This window comes from Parasteatoda tepidariorum, chromosome X1, assembly GCF_043381705.1.
Source record: "Parasteatoda tepidariorum isolate YZ-2023 chromosome X1, CAS_Ptep_4.0, whole genome shotgun sequence".
NCBI lineage: Eukaryota > Metazoa > Arthropoda > Arachnida > Araneae > Theridiidae > Parasteatoda > Parasteatoda tepidariorum.
Genome location: NC_092214.1, coordinates 8,441,600 through 8,465,135, shown reverse-complemented (window position 1 = coordinate 8,465,135; position 23,536 = coordinate 8,441,600). Strand labels below are relative to the sequence as shown.

At 30.0% G+C, this 23,536-nt stretch overlaps 1 protein-coding gene across 2 annotated transcripts in view; it reads left to right on the top strand.

Annotated features, from left to right (window-relative positions):
- The window catches only part of LOC107448365 (DNA mismatch repair protein Msh6), a gene marked incomplete at its 5' end in the record, with an annotated part of 128,773 nt that overhangs the window by 2,939 nt on the left and 102,298 nt on the right, over positions 1–23,536 (top strand). For both annotated transcript variants that reach the window (XR_011638280.1, XM_071187838.1), the window contains 2 exon segments: positions 3,074–3,194; positions 9,340–9,448. Coding sequence is in view for 1 of the 2 variants with exons in the window: in XM_071187838.1 (XP_071043939.1) it covers positions 3,074–3,194; positions 9,340–9,448 (230 nt within the window).

The window sequence follows — 23,536 nt, the reverse complement described above, 5'->3', positions numbered from 1 at the left end:
GACTTTATTTTATTTAGAAGTAAATGTTTACAAAAATGCTCTGAAATAGTGAACAAATGTAAGATAGTTTGCTCTGAAAATGGTATTGATTTGCTCCTTTTTAACTATTATTTTTTTCATTAAAGTATGGCATGATAAGGCTAAGCTTTTGATTGATGATACATTGTGCAACATCTTAGAATCCATAACAAATTGCAGTTTGTAATTTGCGGATAATTACATACCTGTTTGTGTTCCTGGGAAACCCCTGAAGTCTATAGACTCAAAAAAATGTTTACCACGAAGCAAAAAAATTATGTAAGGAAAAATACGAAGCCAGAGTGAATTCATATTTTCTTGGGTATAGGTGGGTGGAGAAATAGAGGAGGAGGAAAAAATTATCTCTTTTATTGATGAAATCATTAGTAACACATGATCAATGTGCAGTATTTTACTTCTAGTCTCCCTCAATCCAACTGCAGTCAGTTTATAGTTCAACTATCTTTTTACTCAAGGGCCTTAGTGTTTCTAAAGTTGCACATGAATTTTGAGTTAACTAAGTCTATAATCCAAAGTTTGTTGTATTCTGGATCAGCTTTATGTTTTTTGTTTGTGGTTTTAAATTACTTTAAGATGAAATTCATCATTACTAGTTCTGATCTGAAAGAATTGGAACAAATAGCTAGAAATTCATTTTGCTAGAATTAGGACTGGGCTATAAATTGATGCATCGCGAACTATCGATGTTATGCATATATCGGCAGGCCGATATAATGACTTTTGCTTTAGGCGATGCATCAGAAATCTAATTTGAGCCACCGATAGTGGCTATGGTTTCAGGCGATGCATCAGAAATTTGATTTAAGCTGCCGAGATTGATTCTCGTCTTAGGCGATGCATCAGAAATTTAATTTAAGCCGCCGATAGTGACTATTGTTTCAGGCGATGCATCAGAAATCTGATTTAACATGTGAGAATCCTTGCCTACAATGCAGCGCACTGACGATGACTATTTTGATTTCGTCTAACTGCAGAGCTGTTGATAGCGTCTAGCTACGAAGACAATGTTAGTTTTGAGATGCTGAGTAACGAACAGCAAATGAATCAGAACTCCCGGTTTCGTGCGAGGATCAGCGTTGAAATAGAACGCTATGCATAGTTTCTTTATGCGCCATTTTTGTCTGCTGAAGTTAACTTTTCTTGAAGATTATTTTCAGCTGGACTGGTTATTTTGTGATCGCTGTGCTCTTTATTTCGTCAAGATTTAACATTTCTTGTAAATTATTTTAGTGAGATTTTTGCTACTTAGCGATCATGTCTTTGTGCATTATTTCGTCACTTTTTTGTGTGTGTGTCTGTGAGGATTTGACAATCGTTGCACAATCGCTGTTATCTTAAATTTTCGTTCTTAGTTCTGAACTCAATCTATTAATTAATTTATTAAAGAAAGTTTGAATAAAAAAAAGATTCTTCCTGTTTTTTTAATTATTGTTTTGCATTTTAAGCAATACAATTTAATAGGGGTATTTTGTATTTAACTTGGTTATAAAAAGTTAGTTTTTTTAAAAAATTTATTTAATGCACGTTAGTATAATAATTTGATTTATTTTTAAAGAAATAAATCTTCAGTCGTTTTTCATTATAAAAAAATTGGCTATTAGTTAAAACTAATATTTATTTCAATTGAATAAAAAGTTAAGCAATGTTTTGACTCTTTTTGGTAATTTAACAATAGTACTTAAAAGTATATATATATATATTTAATTTTTCTTAAAATTCATTCAGTACTTGTTTGTTTCATAATTTGTTAGACAGTCAGTATCATTTTTAAACAAATAAATTCTTAGTCGATTTTATTTTCAAAAAAGGAAATAATGATAAATAAATAAAAAACTTAAGTTTATTTTTACGTTCATTAAGTATAGAATTAGACCCTTAGTTAATACAACTTTATTATTTTAAATAAATAAATTAAAGAAGGTCTAACTATGCTTCAAAAGCAAGTTTTTTTTTCAGCAAATAATTTAAAAAACGTTTTACTAAAGTGAACATTTCTTTAGTTTGTTTTTTTCCTTTCGTTTTTTTTCTTTTAATTTTTAATGCATGTATGTAAAATATTTTGTTATATTATTATTTTTAAACCAATAGATCTTTAGTCATTTTTAATTTAAAAAAATTAAAATAAAGCTTGCTTTTTTTTTCTTTACTTAAGACATTTTGTTTTGAATTTATTTATTTTTGTTTAATTTAAAGATTTCTGATGGATAATTTTTGAACATATGCTAAATCGCTATATCGCGATGACTAACAGGCGATGTATCACGATATAAAATTTCTTGCATCGCCCAGTCCTAGCTAGAACTGGATTGAACCGAAAAATTGCTAGAAAGATCTTATGAGCTCATGTGTGTAGAAAGATAGATACAGTGGGACAAGCACATTGCACATTCTGCAATTCAACTCAATAATATAGGAGAAAAAATTTAAAGTTTTATTAAATCATGTTGATATGCTATGTACAAAGGGAACTCAAACTAAGCAAAAAATTAATTAAATTAAAATGATTTATTTGTTTCTTCCATTTCTTTATCCCACTGGCCAACATTGCAGATGAACACTGTACCACAAAATAGAAGGAAAGCAACAGAGTTAGCCAAAGTAGAGCTATTTTGAATAGATTAATAAATAGAATAAATATGCTGGGGAAAAAATGCACCTAAAGTGTCCCTTGCAATAAGTAGAGATCAAGCTTGCAAAATCACATGGATTTAACTAAATCACTCTCCTTTAATAAATTTCCCTCATAAATTCTTCTCTCTGAGACTTATAATCTTGCTTTAGGTCAGTAATTTTTTCTTGTCAACTTATTTACTAAATCTGATGTTTAAATGTTATGGATTTAGACAGATTGTGTGTGAACAATATGCACACACTTCCATTTAGCAGTGTAAACCAATTGACCCACCTCCACTGCAAAAATAGTCAATGCAAAACTTAAACCATATATTTTCTAAGCGGAAAATCTTTTTCTAACCATATTCAAATTCATTTTTGGTTTGTTTAAATATTTGAATAGTGTTTTGTTCTTTTTAAGCTACTTGAAAAAGTGTTACATTGAAGATTGTCTGCTTACAATGAAGTTGTTTGAAACTTATAAACCTATTGATGAAGCGGTTGTTTCAAATAGTGCTTTTCAAAAAGATCGGAAATATATGGTAATTGAGTTATGATGTTTTTAATTTTTAATAGGTAATTTAGACAAAATTATGAAATTTTTATATGGTCTATACTTAAAATTTGGTTTATTGGCTCTCTAAATCTTTTTAAACTTTTGTTCTCCGATCTTTAGAATCAAAGTTATAGTTGTTTTTCCAACTATCTGGTTGTATAATTGTTTTTGTTAACTCATTGATATAGAATAGCAATTACATGCTTTGAATGAATTTTCAAAGAAACATTGATTTTGAGAAAATCTTTTTATGCTGACACACATTACAAAAAAGTTAAGTATAGATTTGTTTAAACTTTGTGTGTAGATTTTACATAATGTTAGCTATGTTTTGAACTAAAAACTGAAGTCTAAGTGTGAATTTATCATTTTTATCATGCTTTTAGTTATGAATATGCTTTTATAACTAACTTTTATTTAAATTTAAGAAATACACTAGATAAACCTTTTTTCAATAATAGTTAAATTAATTATAATTTTGATTTAAATTTTTTTACATAATTATATAAAATAATTATCAATTTAAAAATAGAATTATTATTATTATTATTATTGATATCTTTAAAATTGTGTATAAATTGTTTTTATGGCAGCTAATATAATCACAAAAAGAGTTCTTTGTCAGAAACTAGTTATTTTATCATGATCATATAAAGTCTTAAGATATTATTTTGCATTTTGTTAATGTATTTATGAAAAACTTTCAACAATAGGAAGAAGATATATATTTTTTTAGTGTGTAAATCCTAGTTACAGAGTTGGGATTTTGAGGTTAAAAACTGGTTTTCAAAAACCTATCTAAGTGTCAAAAATTGTCGAAATCTAATAAGAACTGTCAAAAACTTGGGACAACTTTCTTTATTAACATTGAGGTCATTTTATTAGACACTAAATCATGCACAATACTTGCAATATATACCACTGAAATTAAAATTTATATTAATACAGTCAAACCTCGATATCTCGAACTTGAAGGAAGAGGAGAAAAATTTGAGATACCGAAAATTCGAATTATCGAAAATCTCATGTTATCGATGGTAGAATAAAGAAAAATGCTCTTTACATACCTTATTTACTATTCCATATGTATTCTAAAAACACTTTTTACACTTTCATTTAAAAAAAGATTCAATTGTTTGCTTTTGAGATGTGTAAGAAAGTTTCTCTATAACACTTTCTAAGTGGACTATAGCTTTAAATGTCTCCTCTGGCATATTCGGCTGCCTCTCAATAAATCTCCTTACAGTGTCCACTGCAGAAAGTGCTTGTTTGTTAGTAACATTGGGCTGTAAATCTTCGATTTCCTCATCCTCTTCTTCTGATAGTTTACAAGAAGCTTTCGTTTGAGCGATAATATCATTGTCATCTCACTGACCACACACTGTTACTGCATCATCCACATTTACAAAGTCATGAAATTCCATGTCACCAAGCTTCATGAGTCCGGTCAATCTGTCCCAATCATTTTCAGTGCAGTTTTCAGCAGAATTAACGTTATTGATTCTTTGACTACTTTCGTGATCTTTAATGAATCCTGCCTTCTTGAAGCCATTCATTATTGTAGAGGAAGACACATCATTCCATGTCTTGTCAGCCATTCGCATAGCTTGTAGAACACTAACACCGAATGGTGAAACCCCATCTTCCATTTTGGATAGGATTTTTTTAACCACTTGATGACGATACTTTACCTTAAACTTTGGATGATGCCCTGATCGAGTGGTTTAAGTTTTGAGGTAGTGTTTGGGGGGAGAAATTAAATTTTTACGTTTTCCATTTTAGGTATGGTATTGTGTCCCGATGAAAAGCACAATTTTCCGGGGTTTTTTTTCTGTTTTCATTTTCTTATTTAAATTTTTAAGCCAGCTTTCAAAAAGGTTTGATGTCATCCAAGCTTTTAGATTAGCTTCATATTCTAAAGGAAATGATTTTATGCAGCTGAAACATCTTGGTTTTTTCGATTTCCCTATCATCAATGGTTTTAACTTTTCTGTTCCATTCATATTTGCACAAAACAATAAAGTTAAACGCTCTTTATTTCTCTTGCCTCCATGACATGCTTCACCCTTTACATGCATAGTTTTGTCTGGAGTGCATTTAAAAAAAAGTCCGGTTTCATCTGCATTGAACACGTCTTTTAAGTCGTAATCCTTCACAATCAAGCATATTTTCTTCCTAAATTTTTCACAAACTTTTTCGTCTACACAAGCACTTTCACCACACATTTTCAAAAATGTAATGTTGTTACGTTTTTTAAAATTTTCAAACCAGCCATTACTTCCTTTGAAATTTAAGTGACCTAATTCTTTTGCAAAAGATTCATCTTTTTCTTTGATTACAAGTCCATCTAGAGGGATGTTTTGACTTCTACATTGTGTAATCCACATCATAAGGCCCTTCTCCATATCGGGAAACTCACAGGTTTTTAACTTCTTTCGCTTGCCTAGGCCATCCTCGAACTTTTCTAAGATAACTGCTTTATTTTTTTAAAAATTGTCGAGAGCATACTGCTTGGAATCTCAAATTCATGTGCAATTTCCTTTTTCTTTTTAGAATTTTTTTCAACTTCGTCAATGATTTTCTTCTTTATTTCTACTGAAAGCGTGTTTAATTTTCGTTTGCTAGCCATTTTAAACAAATGACTCGCCAAAGATCCAACCTCTAAGTGCTCTAATTTTCTCTGAAATAACCGAGAAAGGAAACTTTTTAGGAGGTTGTTTGGTAGCTTGAATGCGAAACAAAACAGGCATGCATTCACACGTATCTTTCACCCCTTGTTGCAATGATAAGAAATTTTACAGTCTTCTTGGAAGCCACCCAACCTTTTGATTCTTGTTCATGCCGTCATTTCTGGTTTTCTTTGGACCACCCCAAGAAATAACCTTGCAGAATAAAAGGACAAAGAGAGAATAGATGTTCATTGCATTGCAATGGCAACTGACTGAAACGAGATAAGGAAACAATAAAACAAGAATTTCTACTGAGGGGGGGGGTTAAGAGAAGTGATTTCAATGTGTTACTGCGTCTTTATGTCCATTTTTTTTTTAAAGTTTATCATTATGAGAATTAGTTTTCTATTCTTAAATTTTTTATTTATTTATTTATTTATTTATTTTTGGAAAATTTTTGTACTTTCAGAAAAAAAATCTACACTATTTATGGAAAAAACATTCAAGTTATCGAGGAATTAGAAAAAAATTTCGTGAAATCAAGTTTTTTTTAACATTGAGTGTATAGGAAATTAGAAGGGAATTTTTTTTTCCTTGGACGTATCGAAAAATTTGTGAAATCGAAGTTCAAGTTAGCGAAGTTCGATTGTATATCATTTATAAAAAATATAGCCGAAATCATTAAATTATTAATTGATTTCACTAAAAGCATGGTACTCTTAATATATTACAAGTAATAACTATGAGATGTTAATTATCAATCTAAATATTGATTTTATTTATTTTATGCAATGATTTAGGCAGATTTTTTAGATTAAGTAAAACTAAAGTGGTTGCCAATCTGATCTTGACTTTGAAAAAAAAATTCTTAATGTTTCTTATTATTAGTTATATGCAGGTTAGCAGAAATAGTAACCATGCGAACAAGGTTTTGAGGGACATTCAAACAGCCAAAGAAAAAATTTCCGTCTAAAAAAATTTTTTACAAAATTTTTTACTGTTAAAAAATTTGCCGCTTTGCAAATTTTTCCATGCTAAAATAAAAAAACATTAAATGCTAATTTGTGTATTTATTAGTTTGAATTCCTTAAGTTCATGAGCGGGACCTTTAATTTAGTAAATTATTACAATATCAAAGTTTTTTGAATTCTAACAATTTTAACAAATGCTTGTTTATTCAAGAATTGTCTAAAATCTAAAATCAAACGAATTTCTTTTCTTATGTAAACTTTACCTTCCAAAAATATTAAAAAGAGTTAATGTATTAAAAGAAAAAGAAAGAAATATTAAAATTTTCGATAAAAATATTAAAAAAAATTAAAAAAAAAAATAATTGTTCTGAGGAAATATTAAGGACTGAGAATTTTCTGCACTCCTGCTTATATGTACATCAATATTTCCAATCAATCATAAATATAAAATTTTCCCTGAGAAGTAAACTAATTATAATTTACCAAAATATAAATGTTTGTTTAAATGAGTTAATTTTTAAAATCAATCAATTCAAGGGTTTAATTAAGTTACCATCAATATTTAGTACAGTTATTAGAATAAATTTCCTAATTACTTTTTCTTTTATCATGTTATAATAGTTGAATAGTTTAATTTTTATAAGATGTTATAGCCAAATATGACTTGCAAAAAACTATATCTATATATTTTTTTGACATGACCTTTAAAACCGTCAATTGTTAAAAAGTTGCCAACAATGCCTTATTATGATTTTTTTTTAAAAAAGCTTAAAAATATTTTTGGATTGCTTCTAAAGTGCTTATTTTATGTTGAAAAATTTGACTATGCACCCTGTTCCACATATATTTAAAGATTTTAGTTCATAACTCAGGTAACCGTGTTATTAACCTGAGAAAAAAAATATTTTGTTATTTATGCATTACAATTTGCTGTAGAGTTGTTAATGTGGTATTATAAAATTGTAGGTTTTGCTCTCACATTTGCACTTGATTTGAAAAAATATTTTCTAAATTCTTAGATTTAATATTTTAGGGCTCCTGTGTAACAAAAATAAAATTAAAGTTTAATTAAGGCCCTTAAAAAAATTGCTTTATTTATATTTAGTTATGTTCTAAAATTAGAAAAAAGTTAAATATATGTTACTAAGATTACTATTTTGGGTACTTTCTTAAGGGTTGTTAAACAGTTTTTGCTTAGTTACAAAGAAGAAAAAAAAAGGAGAACTCATATATTAAAAGTAAAATATTGTAAAGAAACACTGCTTCAACTGTGGAGATAGAAGTTATAGACAATGTCAACCTTCATCTATGAAAAGGTATCCCACCATAGAATCGAGTTAACATGTCTTATGTATTAGTGATTAGGAATTGTATTTTTGTAGTGGTAGATACGCTACACAACTTTTTTATGAACTAATAAATAAAGTTATCTAAACACTATTCAAAAGATTAAACAAAAAAGAGCTCAAAGTACTTACTTAAGAGCTCAAAGGACTTGACATGTTTTACAAAAATATATTATCAACCATACCCTTTTTTATTGCTTTTCTCCTTTTTAAATTTACATAAAACATATATTATAATGTCACTTTTAACATTTATTGTGAAATAATAAAATTAAAAATGTTCCAAGCTTGTATTTGTTTACTTTATACACAAGAAATTGGTAAATATCTGTTTTTTATTAATGAGGCAAATATATTTGAATTCTTCAGTTTTTATATATATATATTTTTATGTTAGTGTTATCTTTTGCCCATTCTTTCCTTTTGTCAAACTGATCTATTTTTAAACATTTCAGATGATTTTAAGACATCGAATTTTTAAAAAAAATTAAGACAATAAAGTTAAATTAATTATTGGTCTAAGGAAAACAATGCATCTTCTTTTGCCTTTGCTGAATTAGGAAATGTACAAAGAGATGAAAGAAAAGAGGAATGTTTTAAGACTGGATACAATGATAAATTAAGTTGACATGGGAAGTAACTTATACTTAACAAGGGAATAAACTTATCAAAATAGCCTTGATTCTTCAGTCAGATAATGAAACGTTTGAGAGATTCATGCTATAACACAACTGTGAAATAATTGTTTCTGGAAAATTCATCTTCTGCTTAAAAAAGTATTCAGCTTAACAAGATTTTGAGTGAAAACTCTTTGATATAAAAATTAAAATAAACATTTAATAAAAACCTAATTATGAATGAAAAATAAGTTATTTGTCATATTGAATTTATACTGTATTATGTTTTTCTTATATGTGATTGTGATTTGTAAATATTTATATTTTATATAAAAAAAAAACTTATTGAATGAGACATTTGTTGATATGTGCATTATTAGTTTTAACTGCACATTGAAGTTTTCGTCCCATTGCACAGTTAAAAAAATATAATCCTAATAGTTTCTGAATTGAAGACGTAGTGGCTTTTAGTGTTTATAAAGGTTATTTCCCTTATTTTTTAAAGAAATTACTCAAATTCGATTTTAGATTCTTGACAATGTTACTCTCAACAACTTAGCAATTGTACCAAATCAGCCATCTGCTAAATCAGAAGAAACTTTATTTGGAACATTGAATTTCTGTGAAACAAATTTTGGTAAGAAATATTTTTATTTTTGATGCAATAATAGTTTTTCTATAGAATTTATATTCAATTACTCTTTTCAGTAACATAAATATTTCACAGTACAAAACTCTGTTCATATCCTTCCAGGAATTTATCATTCTCTTGTTAATAACAGTTTCATGACCCTAGAGTACTCTAGTAATAGTTTTATTTTTCATTATTTTTTAATTATATTTTGTCTAAGTAAAGTTGGGCCTCAAATTTCTGAAGAAATTTGAACCTGATATGCCAACAGATGGGCCAGCTCTCCTGCATTCTGGGGGAGACTCTCCAATTTTGTGTTTTTCTTCTGCCCTTCGGGATTGATTCCAAAATCGTCCGAATTTGACCTCTGTGGAAGGTCAAATTCAAAATTACCTGGTTTTTCCATGAAAGTTTTGTCTTTCTATTTGCACAAATTCCATTTTCCCATGTAACATTTCGTCCCCCTCTTGTCAAGCTTTCAATTGGCTGAAGAGCAGCTGCATGTGCCTCATCTTAGTTTTCACGTTCCACCTTGCCCTGTTCACATTCACACTCCTATTTGGACATTCAGGAGCCTTCGGAATCTCTTATCTTGTCCCTTTCCTTTCATGTGATGTCACAGGACGATATCGATTTCAGTTATTGAGAGACGTCTATCATCTCAGATGTGGGGAAACTCTACCACTCAATAGTTGAAATTGTTATTGTGAATCAAATTTTAGTGCTTCTTGTTAACGATGGGCAACAATCTGATCTAAGCTAATTTTTTCAACTTAAACATTGTGGATTGCATGGTGATTTTCATGATTCTTTTTTATATATTTAACCAAACAATATTTTTTTGATGTCGAAAGAAAAATATGCAACCAATCATATACCAATATATTTCCTTCCATTATTGTTTTGAGGAAAGGTAGCACTTATACTTTTTGTTCCGTTTGTGCTTATGATATTTTAATCATTTACAGAGGCAAGAATGATATTTTGTGGCACACATATAGGCAAAAGAACAAAGACGCTGTGAAATTTTTGCAAAGTTATGAAAAATTCATTTCCCATTGACGACAATTCTGTTATAAAGGCAGAACTGTACTTTATTACATTTTTGATAGAACACAACTTCCCCTTTAATTGTGCTGTTCTGGAAAATATTTCTGAACGATAGAATTGCAAGGAAATATGCCGTGTGTACAGCGGCGCTCAGGTACTTAAGGACATGTCTTTANATTAAGATTGACACTTAGTTCGTGAAAATCGGATCATTAGAACGAAAGTTATTCAGGGTGATATCTTTATTTTTTTGCGGACTGTACAGCGGCGCTCAGGTACTTAAGGACATGTCTTTATGAAAAGTAAAATCCAAAATTTTATGTTCACGCATAAGTTTATTGAATTGATAAATATGTATTGGAACAAATAACTTATTTTTAATATATTTTCACAATGAAAATCATTTATCTAACTGTTATACTTAAATTATGTAACATTTTAGAAAAAATATGCATTCCACATACTTAAGGACAACAAAATAAATATTTCTTTATCGTTAATAAAATTAATAACAATGTAAAAAATTTTTTAAAAAAATAAAGATTTGGAGCTAGTATTTAGTGTGTAAGCCTTTTGCGGCAATTACTGCTTCAAATCTACGGGGCATCAAATCTACTAATCTTTGGCATCGCTCAGGAGGTATAACTGGCCAGCCTTCTTGGACACATTTTCATAAATCACCAAAATTTTTTGGTATTGCTGTTTCACAAATTTATCCACAGCATCTCGATCGGGTTGAGATCTGGTGATTGGGAGGGCCACTGCAAAACCTCAATTTTCTTGCTTGACAAGAAGGCCTTCACAGTTTTGCTCGTGTGTTTTGGATCATTATTGGCTTGCATGATTGGTTTTCTTGAGCGAAGTTTCCTGTAAAAAGGCAGAAAAACAGTCTTGATAACGTCCACATACGCATGCTGATCCATGATGCCTTCGATTTTGTGAATTGGACCACATTGTGAACGTGTTATGGCACCCCACACCATCACCAAGCCGCCTCCACCTTTTACAGTTAATTTTGTACACCTTACATTAAATTCTTCACCGACTCGACGCCTCACATAACTTTTGCCATCTGAGCCTATTTTGTTGAACTTCGAGACGTCAGCTTTAGAAATTCGATGAATAATTCGATCTTCTCATTAGGTAGTTTTGCGAGGACGTGATTTTCGGGATGCTTTTTCATTACTTTTGGTCACTTGAATATATTTCAATGCTTGGAAAACTGCTGTTTTTGATAATTTTAACCGCCTACCAATTTCTCTAAAGCTTAAACCTTCTTTTCTCAGAGTATCTATTTGACATCTCTGTTCTTTGCTAACATTTTTTCCTTTACTTATTATAATGTTGAAATTTGTACTAAAAAAAATATATTAATATAATGTTTTAAAGCATCAAACATAGGTAATGTAGTAAATTACACTTACATTGATCGATAAATTGATTGTAATCATTCAATAACTCATGATTAGACAAACTGTCCTTAAGTATAAGAAACTTAACAAAATACTATATTTTTTAAATAAACTTTTATGAAACATTTATGAACACGAATGAATTATTCAGGATTGAAGTTCAACTAAGGTAGAATTCGTCATTATAGATATCTTGATCAAAACGTAATATTCATCCAATATAATGATGCATTTATTTTGAAAACACAGTCCTTAAGTACGTGAGTGCCACTGTAGATTTTAAACAACAGCTATTTTAAGGAAAATAGCAACAATTAAAAAAGAATCTGTGATAGAAATTTAAAAAATATCTGTTTTCAATATCAGCAAATCTGGTGCAAAATTATATCCCCTTGTTGTCATATACTATAATCAGGGCCAGATTAAGTGTACGCAGGGCCCTAGGCCATTCAAATTTTTGGGGCCCTTAGATCAAATTTTACTTTATTTTATTAAATTAGAACTAAAAAATAATCATAACATTTTGAAAAAATTTGAAAAATCATTGTTTTTCTTAATTTCTTAAAATTTATTTTAAAAAAATCCATTTTAAGGAGGCCCAAGGCCATGGCCTAGTCTGGCCTAATGGGTAATCCAGCCCTGACTATAATGAGAAAANTTCCCTCGCACCTCCTGAATTTATTGTATTGTACTCCTGAAAAACTCCTTAGAAACTCCTGAAATTTACTTTCTTAGAAAGAGTATGAACCCTGTTTATGTCTATGCTGAATTTTGGACACTCAAATGATATAAATATTGCCAATTTGATTTTAAGAGACTTAAATATAAGCAACAATATTCCACTTTTAAATTGCCTTTCTCTTGTTGCTGAGAATGCACCAAGTAATGATTGTTTTTTGAGGTTTCCAATGCAACATTCCAATCAAGCATCCCTCACATTCATTTATTAATAAAAATTTTAATAGATTTGCTAAAAAAAACTTTTTCAAGATTTCTTAAGCCTGCTGTAATGAAGTCTTCCAATCTTCTTAGTGTTGATTACAGTACAGTTGAAAATCAAAAGAGTAATAATGGAGATAGTGATTTAGTGGTAGGGGAGAGTGCTTCCAGCATTTTGAAAATATATCTGAAAAGAAAATTTTTTAGAGATTGTTTGATTATGTTTTGTTAATGTTTGTGACTATGTGATAAAAAATTTCCATTTAAAGATAATATTAGGATTAATACTCAAGGTGGGTGGGTCAATTGAAACAATTGATCAGGCCTCATTTTCATGGGGGAAGATTTTATCAATTTTTTCCTATATTCCTTTTATCCAACTCTTGCAACATTTCTAGTGTTGATGTCCTGCATAAATAATTTTGCTCTTTACAATAAGAGAAAGCGCCTCAAAAAATTCTCACATAAAAAATTTATAAAGCATTAATAAGTCAATTGAAGGACACTGCAGGAAATAATGAATTTGGAATGTTATTAAAGGTGATGTTGGGTATCTCCATTCTTCCTCGCAGTAATGTTACATGTGAAAGGATTTCCAGTTTTGCTACTAAAAATTGTACACAGTTTAGATCCACTATACTAGAGCAAACTCTCAAAAAAGTGTATACATTAAAATGTACAATGAAAAATAATTGCCATGAGCACAAATTGTAGCAAGTCTTAATTGTGATGGGCTAATTCTGCAACTGTTAGTTATCCAGGGTTCCCACGGCTCTTGAAAGTTAAAAAAAAATCAGGGCCCTGAAAAGTTCTTGAATTCTGCCATAGGGTACTTGATTTTTTTGGAATTAAAATAGTACTAATCTTTCTTACAATAAAGCAGTAAAAAAAATAATAATAATAATAAATTCAAGCGAAAATTATCGAAATTCTAATACATGCAATTTTCCATGCTTGAAGTGAGAAGGGGTTGAAAATGATGCATAATTTTGCTCTCCAGATTCTTCACACCTGTTAATTGGTTATCTCTGATGTTTAGAAAGCTGAAATTTCAAGCCAATTTTAGTTTTTATAGTCATAGTTTTCGAATGACGTACAGTATTTCATCGATTTAGAAACATGTTCTTTGTGTTAACTTCATTATTATGTTAGGTTAATATTGTTATCCTATTTGTTCTTTCAATTTTTATAAAAAGGGTCATTAGTTTTTTATTATTCATAGTCAGATTTTTACATTTAGTTTTTACTGCTTATAGATACAATTTAGTTCCCCAGATTTCATGGATTATGAATATACATCATGATTCACGCAAAACTGATTCTTGATTTATGGATCGGAATTCATACAAAATAGGAAATTCATATAAAATTGTGATTCAAATGAAAGCGATTAAGGAATGACATATCGAATATTGCTTCAAAGTGATTTGTAATCTACTCATCAGAATTCATTTTGAGCTATTTTACAGGGTTGCCACTCCACAGGGAAAACCTGGAAAATATAGGGAAATTAAAAATCACTTAAAATAACAGGGAAAATGCAGGGAATTTTTATTTTTTTTTTCTTTACAAACTGTGAAAATACAGAGAATTTTGTTTCTTATTTTTGCCTTTTTAATAATGGTGACCATTCAAAGCGTAATCTATGGGATATTTAACCATGATATTTCAGCTATACTAAACTATTTCATTTACTATAGCATTACATAACTGCCAACTCTTCCGGATTTTCCGGAAGTACCCAAAAGGGAGGTATTTTAACGCTTACCCGAGCTATTTCATCTTCTGTTGTCGATGCTTCAGAGTCCGTCAATTTCGTTAATAATTCCAGGTCACCAGAATGTAGCGGTTTACAATATTTAATGTAATATTATTTAAAACTGCAAAAGAGCAAGATACAACTTTTGAATTTACTTCTTTATTTCTCCCAGTTAAATCGCGCACTTAAGTGTAAGTAGTAGTTAATCGCTAGCGCTTCTTATTTCATCTTTTGTTGCCAATGGTTCAGAGTCCGTCATTTTCGTTAATAATTCCAGACACCTGAATGTAGCGGTTTACAATATTTAATGTAATATTATTTAAAACTGCAAAAGAACAAGATACAACTTTTGAATTTACTTCTTTATTTCTCCCAGTTAAATCGCGCACTTAAGTGTAAGTAGTAGTTAATCGCTAGCACTTCTTATTTTATCAATAGTGTCACTACCAAAGTGTGACGAGGTTACCAACCGGATACTACCAAATTTTCAGCAAAAGCATTAAAGCTGTGCGATCGCCTTTTAAACAAAATGAAAGTTGATAAAAAAAACTGAAAATGCAAGACTCAAAAAAATATTCTACATTTGTTTTAAATTTACTCATTATTCCGGTTCTAGTTTCATTTTTTTTACATCATATTTGTGGTTGTTTGTTAATGTGTGTAATTTAAAGCAGCACAAATCAATAGACCATAAAAGATAATCCTAAGAATTTCTCCTTTTTATATTCTTGGCCTTTCAACATTATCATATGCCTCATTTTCTCTTTTTTCATCTCATGGCAGTGGAGAAAATTTCATGCTCTCTTAAAACCTAACCTTTAGTAGGGGTGCACAACCTTTTTGGGTGAAGGGCCACGTGCGCTAGTATTTAGACAGACATGTTGACAGCTATTATAGGTAGTAATTGTTATATAAACATCAAACATCATTGTTCTTGACATTTAATTCTTTTTATCAGTTAACCTTGTAATAGGTTTGTATAAAATTAAATACTTTTAAATGCTTAAAATTAGAAAATGCAAAACTGATAACTTGGGTAAAAAAAAACAGAATCAGAATCAATTTATCAGAAAAAAATTCAGATGAATTTAAATAAATAAAAGCAATGGGAAAATTTGTGTTTTTTTTTCTTTATCTTACTACATAATACGCAAGTTCATTTAAACATAAATTTTAATATTAAAAACTTTTGTTGTTCATAGAAATGAATTCAAAAAAAATATTCTATCTAGTTAATAAAATAAATACAAGTTAAATATTTTAATTTAAGGGAAGTTTGTAGGGTTAAAAATGATTAAAATTAAAACAAAACCCTTTCAGCAGAAAATAAGATTCAACATTGAGAAGGGGATATACTCCAACTTTAAAGCATTTATTTTAAATAAAGCATTTATTTAATATAATGACGCCTGGTGGCTGAGCGGTAGCGCTTCGCGCTGTCGTGCCACAAGTCGCTGGTTCGATCCTCGGGCCGGGCAAGGCTGACTCAGCCTTTCATCCCTTCAGTGGGCCGATAAATGAGTACCAAGCATGCTTGGGAACTAAACACTGGGGGTTCCGCGTTCGGCTGACCACCTGACCGGAACATCTGCTCCTGCACCCCAGAGCCCAGGAACTGATTTTCCTTAATAATAAAAAACTATTTAGATGCTTATTAACAGTATCTATATAGTATCTTTATGACCAATAGTTTTTAACGTGAAACTATTTACCATTAATACACAAATATATTAGCAATCAATTAAAATTTACATTACTTTACGATACTTACCTTGATTATACTTTTTTACTGTTAAAATTTAATGATATACAAATCATTTCCCAGCATATAATGTAAAATGGTCCATGTTGGTAGAAAATTCTTTAAAAAACTTCTTAATGGTTATCCTGCAATTTGCAAAATTTTCGAACATTGTTATAATTTTATCTACTTGATCATTTGATAGCTTTTTCGGACCATTACATGACAATTTAATGATTTTGTGTAAAGACTGCTACGCAATCTTAAACATACCCAATTTATTCTGGAAAACAGTCTTTCAACAGAAGCTGTTGTGGGCAGTATTAAACTTAGGGCAGATAACTTAATCAGTTTTGGGAATTTGTCTCAGATGGGTTATTCCTTTCCTGATTTTTAAATCCCGTGAATACAAATAGTGTTGTGCGATTTTTAAATCACTTGTATATGAATTGTTATGTGTGAGTTTTAAATTGTGTGGATAAAAAACGCAATGCGTGGTTTTTTAAATAATGTGAATATGAATTGAGATGTGCGATTTTAAAATTGTAAGAAGACTCGCAATGTATGATTTTTAAATTGCATGAATATGAATCGCAACATGTAGTTTATAAATTGTGTGAATACGAATCCCTAGTTATGATTTTTGAATTGCAAGAAAAGTGACAGCATATGAATTTTCGAATTGCGATATGTGATTTTAGATCTCGTGAATACATATTGAGATGAATTATTTTTAAATCTCATTAATGTTAATATGAAATGTGGTTTTTAGCGAATCGTTAAATGCGCTTTTTAAATTGCGAAAAGAATCAAAATGTTGGAAATTTAAACCACGCAAATACGAATCGCGATATATGACTTTTAAATCATGTGACTACGAAAAAGAATAGGTTGGGTATGTGTTGTTAAACTTGTTTATGTTAATAGGACTAGCAAAATATACACGTGTATTGAATTATTTTTCTGCAAAAGAAACCTGTGTTTAACATTATTTATTTTCTCTAGGGATGTATCGATATTGCTTAGTACGTAATTACTTTTTTTAAGTAACAAAAAATAACTATAACAGAATCGAATTTCATAATTTGGAGTATTGTGTTAAAATATCAGGATATTAAAAATCACGATTAAGAATACAGCAGTAGCTGCAAAAAAGAAAAAAAGTCTTATGTTTTTGTTAAAATTGGCACACATGGAACGCATGAAAAGTGATTATTTTAATGCACCATTCAAAACTCACATGCCACAAAGCTATAGTATTAAAAATATCAGGATTTTTTAAATAGCGGGGAAAAGTGTAGTAATAACTATCGAAATCGCTTTTATTTATGATGAAATCTGCGTAAATAAAGTTCGTCACCAAGTGAGGTACAGTACAGAACCCGTTATCCGAAAAACCGAAACGAATTTCGATACATTTTCTCGCCATTTAAAAAAAAAAAAAAAAATTCCATAAGATTTTACGATTTTTCTTTCTTTTTTTAAAGATGTTTACCTTACCATCATTTTGGAAATAATCATTAGTGTAATACTTAATCGTTTTTTCTTATTTTTAAGATTATTCCAAATTTTTAATTTTTTTTAGTTGGGTTTAACAATAAAAAAACCGCTTTTTGTAGCGATTCAGAAAGCCGGAAAAATCAGCTATCCGAAATAGCGATGGTCCCGACCGTTCCGGATAATCGGTTCCCTACTGTATTTAAATTCAACCTTCGTAATTAAAGTGTCGCAATAGCGTATAAGAAATATTGGGACTTTCAAAACCTTGTAAAAATGTGTAACAATAATTTCCAATTTGAAAAATTACTTGATTTGTGAAAAAAATCGACACAAATAAACCACATCAAAAAAGTGGTTATTTAAATTAGCAATTCGTAGTAATATTGTGCTAAAAATGTCAAAATTTTGAAAACCCTGTGGAAATGCATAGCAATAGTTAGTTAGATTTGTAATAAAGTTTGTGCAAATAAATCACGTCAAAAACAAGCTAATTTAAATGCCCCAATCCAATTTCAAGACGTAAAATATATTTAAAAAGAAAAATCACGATTTCAGAAACTATGTGAAAGTGGGTAACAATAACTACCAAAAAGTTATTGAATTTATGATTAAATTGGCACAAATGAAGAGCATCAAAAGTGACAACTAAAATTCAAAATTCGTGTATTGTAATAATATTGTATTAAAAATATGTTTTTTTCAAAACTAAGCTTAAATTCATAGCGTTAACAATTGAAAAAAAGCAATCAGAAGACTACATTGATTGAGATTATGTGCGTCCAAAACTTAAATGCACAATTTTCTTTCTTTTTTTTGATTTTGTTTAGGTTGCTGACAGGAGTGCACACCAAGAGTTGGCGGGCTGCAGGTTGTGCACTCCTACTTTACACAGATCTTTGTTTGATTTAGTGCTGTCTTGGTTTAGAGAAAATTTTAGGCATGGAAAGTGGTGTTTTCTCTCTTCCCAATGCATGTTTATATTTAAGCAAAAATTTAAGGTGGGCATTTGTTAGTTATTGATATAGTTATATAATTAAACTCTTTTCAAAATTTTTTTGTTTGTTTTAACTATGTAGAAAATTTATGTTTTGTATTAATAGATGGCGTTGCCTACTCTTTTGTTTTGGCTATTTTAATGTTTACTTTTTGTTATGCTGTTTTTAAAGAATATGAATCCTAACCTCTCTGACACTTTTTTTACATGGTGCCGCAAGACCCAAGAAGATTATTGAAAATATTGTTTTCTGAAAAGGGTTTCATTTGAATTTGATTTTGAACTTTATATTGAAATTATTTCTTTTTTCTTTATTTGATTAATTTGTTCTTAATTCGAAAATGTCTACTGAACTTGCAAAACGGAAGCAGAAAAGAGGTGCGGTCAGAGCATCGACGACTAGATTGTTCGGCGAAATCGAAAATGAAATGAAATTCCGAACATTGAAACTTTAGATGAATTACTGGCTAAACTTATTGAAAAGGAATCTTTATTGAAGGAACTAGATTTCAAAATTGAAGATTTGATTGATGCTGAGGAAATTGAAAAGGAATACGAACAATCGGAAGAATATTCTGATAAGATTATTGTTTTTAAAACGAAAATGTCAAGAATTTTATCTTCGTCGAATGCTAAGTTGGATAAGGAAAAACGTAAGAACGATAACGAAAGTATTTCAACCGAAATTATTTCTGAAGAATTTCAAAATGTTCCCGTAAAATTACCGAACATTAATATCGAATTCTACAGTGATGTTAAATTATGGAATAACTTCTGGGAACAATTTAAATTGACTATTCACGAAAATAAGACTTTGAAAACTGTCGATAAGTTTGCGTATTTAAAGTCATATTTTGGCGGAGCTGCTACAAGAGCTGTGAATGGATCGTGAATGTGATTCTAATTATCTTGCAACCATTGATATTTTACAAGTCCGCTATGGAAGAAGTGACTTAATTATTAATGCTCACATGAACAAACTGTTAAATTTAACTGCAGTAAAGGTTTCTAGCGATGTTGATGCGCTGAGGAAATATTACGATAACATTGAAGTTGAAATACGAAGTTTAAAGTCTTTAAACGTGATGTCTGGAACCTATGAAATCTACTCTGTCCAATATTGATGAAACTGATTCCTGAAGATATAATTTTGGATTTTAACTGACGAAGAGCGAAGGATTCTACTTGGAATGTTGAATTGTTAAGTGCCAAAGGTCAAAGGTCTTTGCTTTATCAACATTGAATTTGAAATGTAATGAAGTTAATGCTTATAAGAAAAGACAAATTTTAATGAAAAGTTGTAGATGTTTCAGTTGCTTTCAAAAAGGACATTTATCTATATCTTCAGATTGCATGAAAAGAAATCTTGCTTGTTCTCACTGTAAACACTAGCTTCATTATTCTGTTTGTATTAAACAGCTTGAAAACGAAAGTCTCGTTTTGAATAATGATAAAGAAATGCTGGTAAATAAAAATAATGAATCTTATGTTGTACAAAACTCTGTGAAACAGAATTCAAATGTAATTTTACTAACTGTTACCGCTGTTGCTGTGAACGAGGCTGAATGTTTAGTTAGATGTTTGCTTGACAGAGGTAGTCAAACGTCTTTTATAAGTGAAAAGTTATCAAAAAAGTTAAATTTGTCTGTTACAGGAGAAATTGATCTTAATATTCATACATTTAGATTTTGTAAGAATGTAAATAGTCATAGAAGGAAAGTGAAATTGAAACTTGTTGATCTAATTAATCCTGATAAGTTTGTTATTGTTGAAGCTATTGAGTATCCCGTGATTACTGCTGCTGAAATTAAAATGTCTGGCGATGACTTAACTAAAACTTTGCATTCTTTGGAATTAAACTTTCAGATGATGTGCCAACTGATCACCAACTGTATAACGCAAATTAAATTTCAGTGCTTTAGGAAGTGATGTTTAATGGAAAAATCGAACGAATAAATGAAGCATTAGTTGCTGTAGAGACTAGATTAGGATGGTGTATTCAGGGTTTCTTTATGGGTTCTGATTTATGATCAATGACTGTTAGTTCAAATTTATGTTTAGATGAAGAGCTATTTAATAATATTAAATCTTTCTGGCAAATATAATCGTTAGGAATTGCACCGGTCTTGGATGGAAAAGAAGATATAAAGCACTTTCTTTATTTGAACAATCTATTTGCATAAGAGATGGCTGTTATGAAGTAAACCTTCCATGGAAGAATGATATAGTTGCATACCCTCCAACTTTGCCCACCTAGCCATCAGTAGCACTCGCGCAACACACATTTACGGCATCCCGCAATATTTGCTATGCTCATATTGATACTTAATTATATTGACTTATAATTTCAAAAAGCAGTTGATAAATATATAAGAAAATAGATTTTGAAACAAGCATAAAATGTTATTTCACATTGAGAAATTTTAAAAAAAATTAAGATGCCATAGACTTTTAAAAAATCATGTTATTTAGATAGTATAATTTTAATTCACATACAGAAAGGTGCACTTTTCTAAGGATATAAAATTATTAAATTGCAAATGAAAGTTAAAGTTTTATTGTACATTTATACAAATTTCAAAGAAAAATAATATAACATCTCAGTAAAATGCAAAAAGTGAACTCTCCGGAACTTTTTCTCTACATTCATTCAATTGTTACCAAAAAAAAATTTACTTATTTTATTTAGGAAGGTCAGATTCTAAGATGTTTCCTATTAAATATTTTTTACACCAAATTTTAAAGCAATTAAATCAAGAAAACAATTTAATACCAATTTATTGAAAGAAAAATGGATTATATAAATGAGTTTCTTCCTAATAAAACTTTCAGAATTAGAAAACAATATTTAAAAACTTATATCATCTAAAGCTTACACATTAAAATTTATTCTTTAAGAGGAATGAATTTGTATAGACATTAACCAATAGCTAAATTGTTTCAAATCTTTGAATTATCTATTATAATTAAGGGTGTAAAAGCATTAATTAAGAAATCTAATCTATAAGCAAATCTGATTTTAATTAAAAATACCCTTAATTGCAGAAACACAGCATCTAAACCGCCCTATGCTTTTTCAGTGATGAATAACAAGCATTTTTTGCTCTTTTTAACTCATCCTCAGTAAATTGTGCATTGTAACAAACTCCCATGCTTAATTTAGTGATTAGAATCGATTCTAATGTTTTGGACCCGAGCGACTATCAGTTTGATTTTTACAAATCATGCTAAAAATTCTCTCAGATCCAGCATTACTATGGGGAATCGACAGAATTGAAAGCATTATTTTTGGCAAAGCCACATATCTCTTTATTCCATTGTTATCCTTTAACTGGCTAATTTTATGCCATGCCTCATCTACTCTGGTATGATTTAAAATTTCAGAAGGAAAATTGTGTGCCTGATAAAAGGCAAATTCTAACTCGAGTTGATCAATGTCAATGCCACAATTAAACAAATCATAAAAATACTGAAGAGTTGCAAAATTTGCATTCTGCCTCTTCAAAATGTTTGCCACAGAAGCATGCTTAAGAAAATCGTCCTCTAAAGGAAACTTTTTGAGAATATATTCACATGCAATGACAAAAAACTTTCACACTGCCAAAAAGAACTCAGTTATATCTTCTGGCGTTAGATCACTCAAAATAGATCTAGCACTTGATCTTATTATAAGAGACTCATCAGGTTTTTGATATTTAGGTTTCTGAAATTTCACTTGTAACAGAGAAGACTTGGATTTGCTTATGGTAGAAGGCGAAACAAATCGTACAAGAAGTTCATAGTATAAGCTCATTAAATCATCATACAAAGTATGGATAGAAGGTTGCTCTTTTTGCTGGGCAACATTTACCTTGGTGAATACAGGCAATATCGATGTAACAAAAACACAATATGTCTTTGTTTTGTTTGATTTCAGGAACTATTTTATTTTTTCTGAGCTAGCATTCTCTTTAACATCGGACTGTGAAAAAAAAATTAGCAATGGGTTCCACTGCTCAACTAGTCTCTTTAGAGAATTTTCTAAACTTAACCACCGAGTTGAAACATGTTTTAAAATCTTGTAAAGTTTCACATCACATTCTATCTGACAGTTTTTAAATTCATGCTTTCTTTTACTACTCTTTTCAAGGTAGTAAAAAACTTTTATCACCAAATTCTCCACATCAACGGGCAATGATGCTGTAGCTTTTTGAGCTGCTAGATGAACCAAATGACAAGGGCATCCAATGAATTTTATATTTGGTTGCTTCTGTTTTATATAGCTCAAAACACCTTTATTACATCCAGCCATTGTGTTAGCATTATCAGAACTGAATGCTATGCAATTCTCCCACTTCAGTAGATATTTTTTAAACTCTCCATCAAGAAGTTGAAAAATTTCCTCACCAGTGTTGTTAGTTGATTCAGATAAAGAAACCAGTGATGATACGATTTGTCCTTCTTCAGGGTTCCCACGGTCCTTGAGAGTCCTTGAATTTTTTTTTGCTAAATTTAGGTCCTTGAAAGTGCTTGAAAAACGTCTTAGGTCCTTGAAAAACTTGATAGGTCCTTGAATTTGTCCAATACTGCCGGCGGCCCTTTTTATAAAACACCCGCGGATCTTTCTCGTTTTTTCTGTTTTGTTCCCGAGCTCTCTCACGTGATTTTTAACGCCACCGTTTCTAACCGGGCCTAGCGTCTTGGTGTCTGCCAAGCGCGC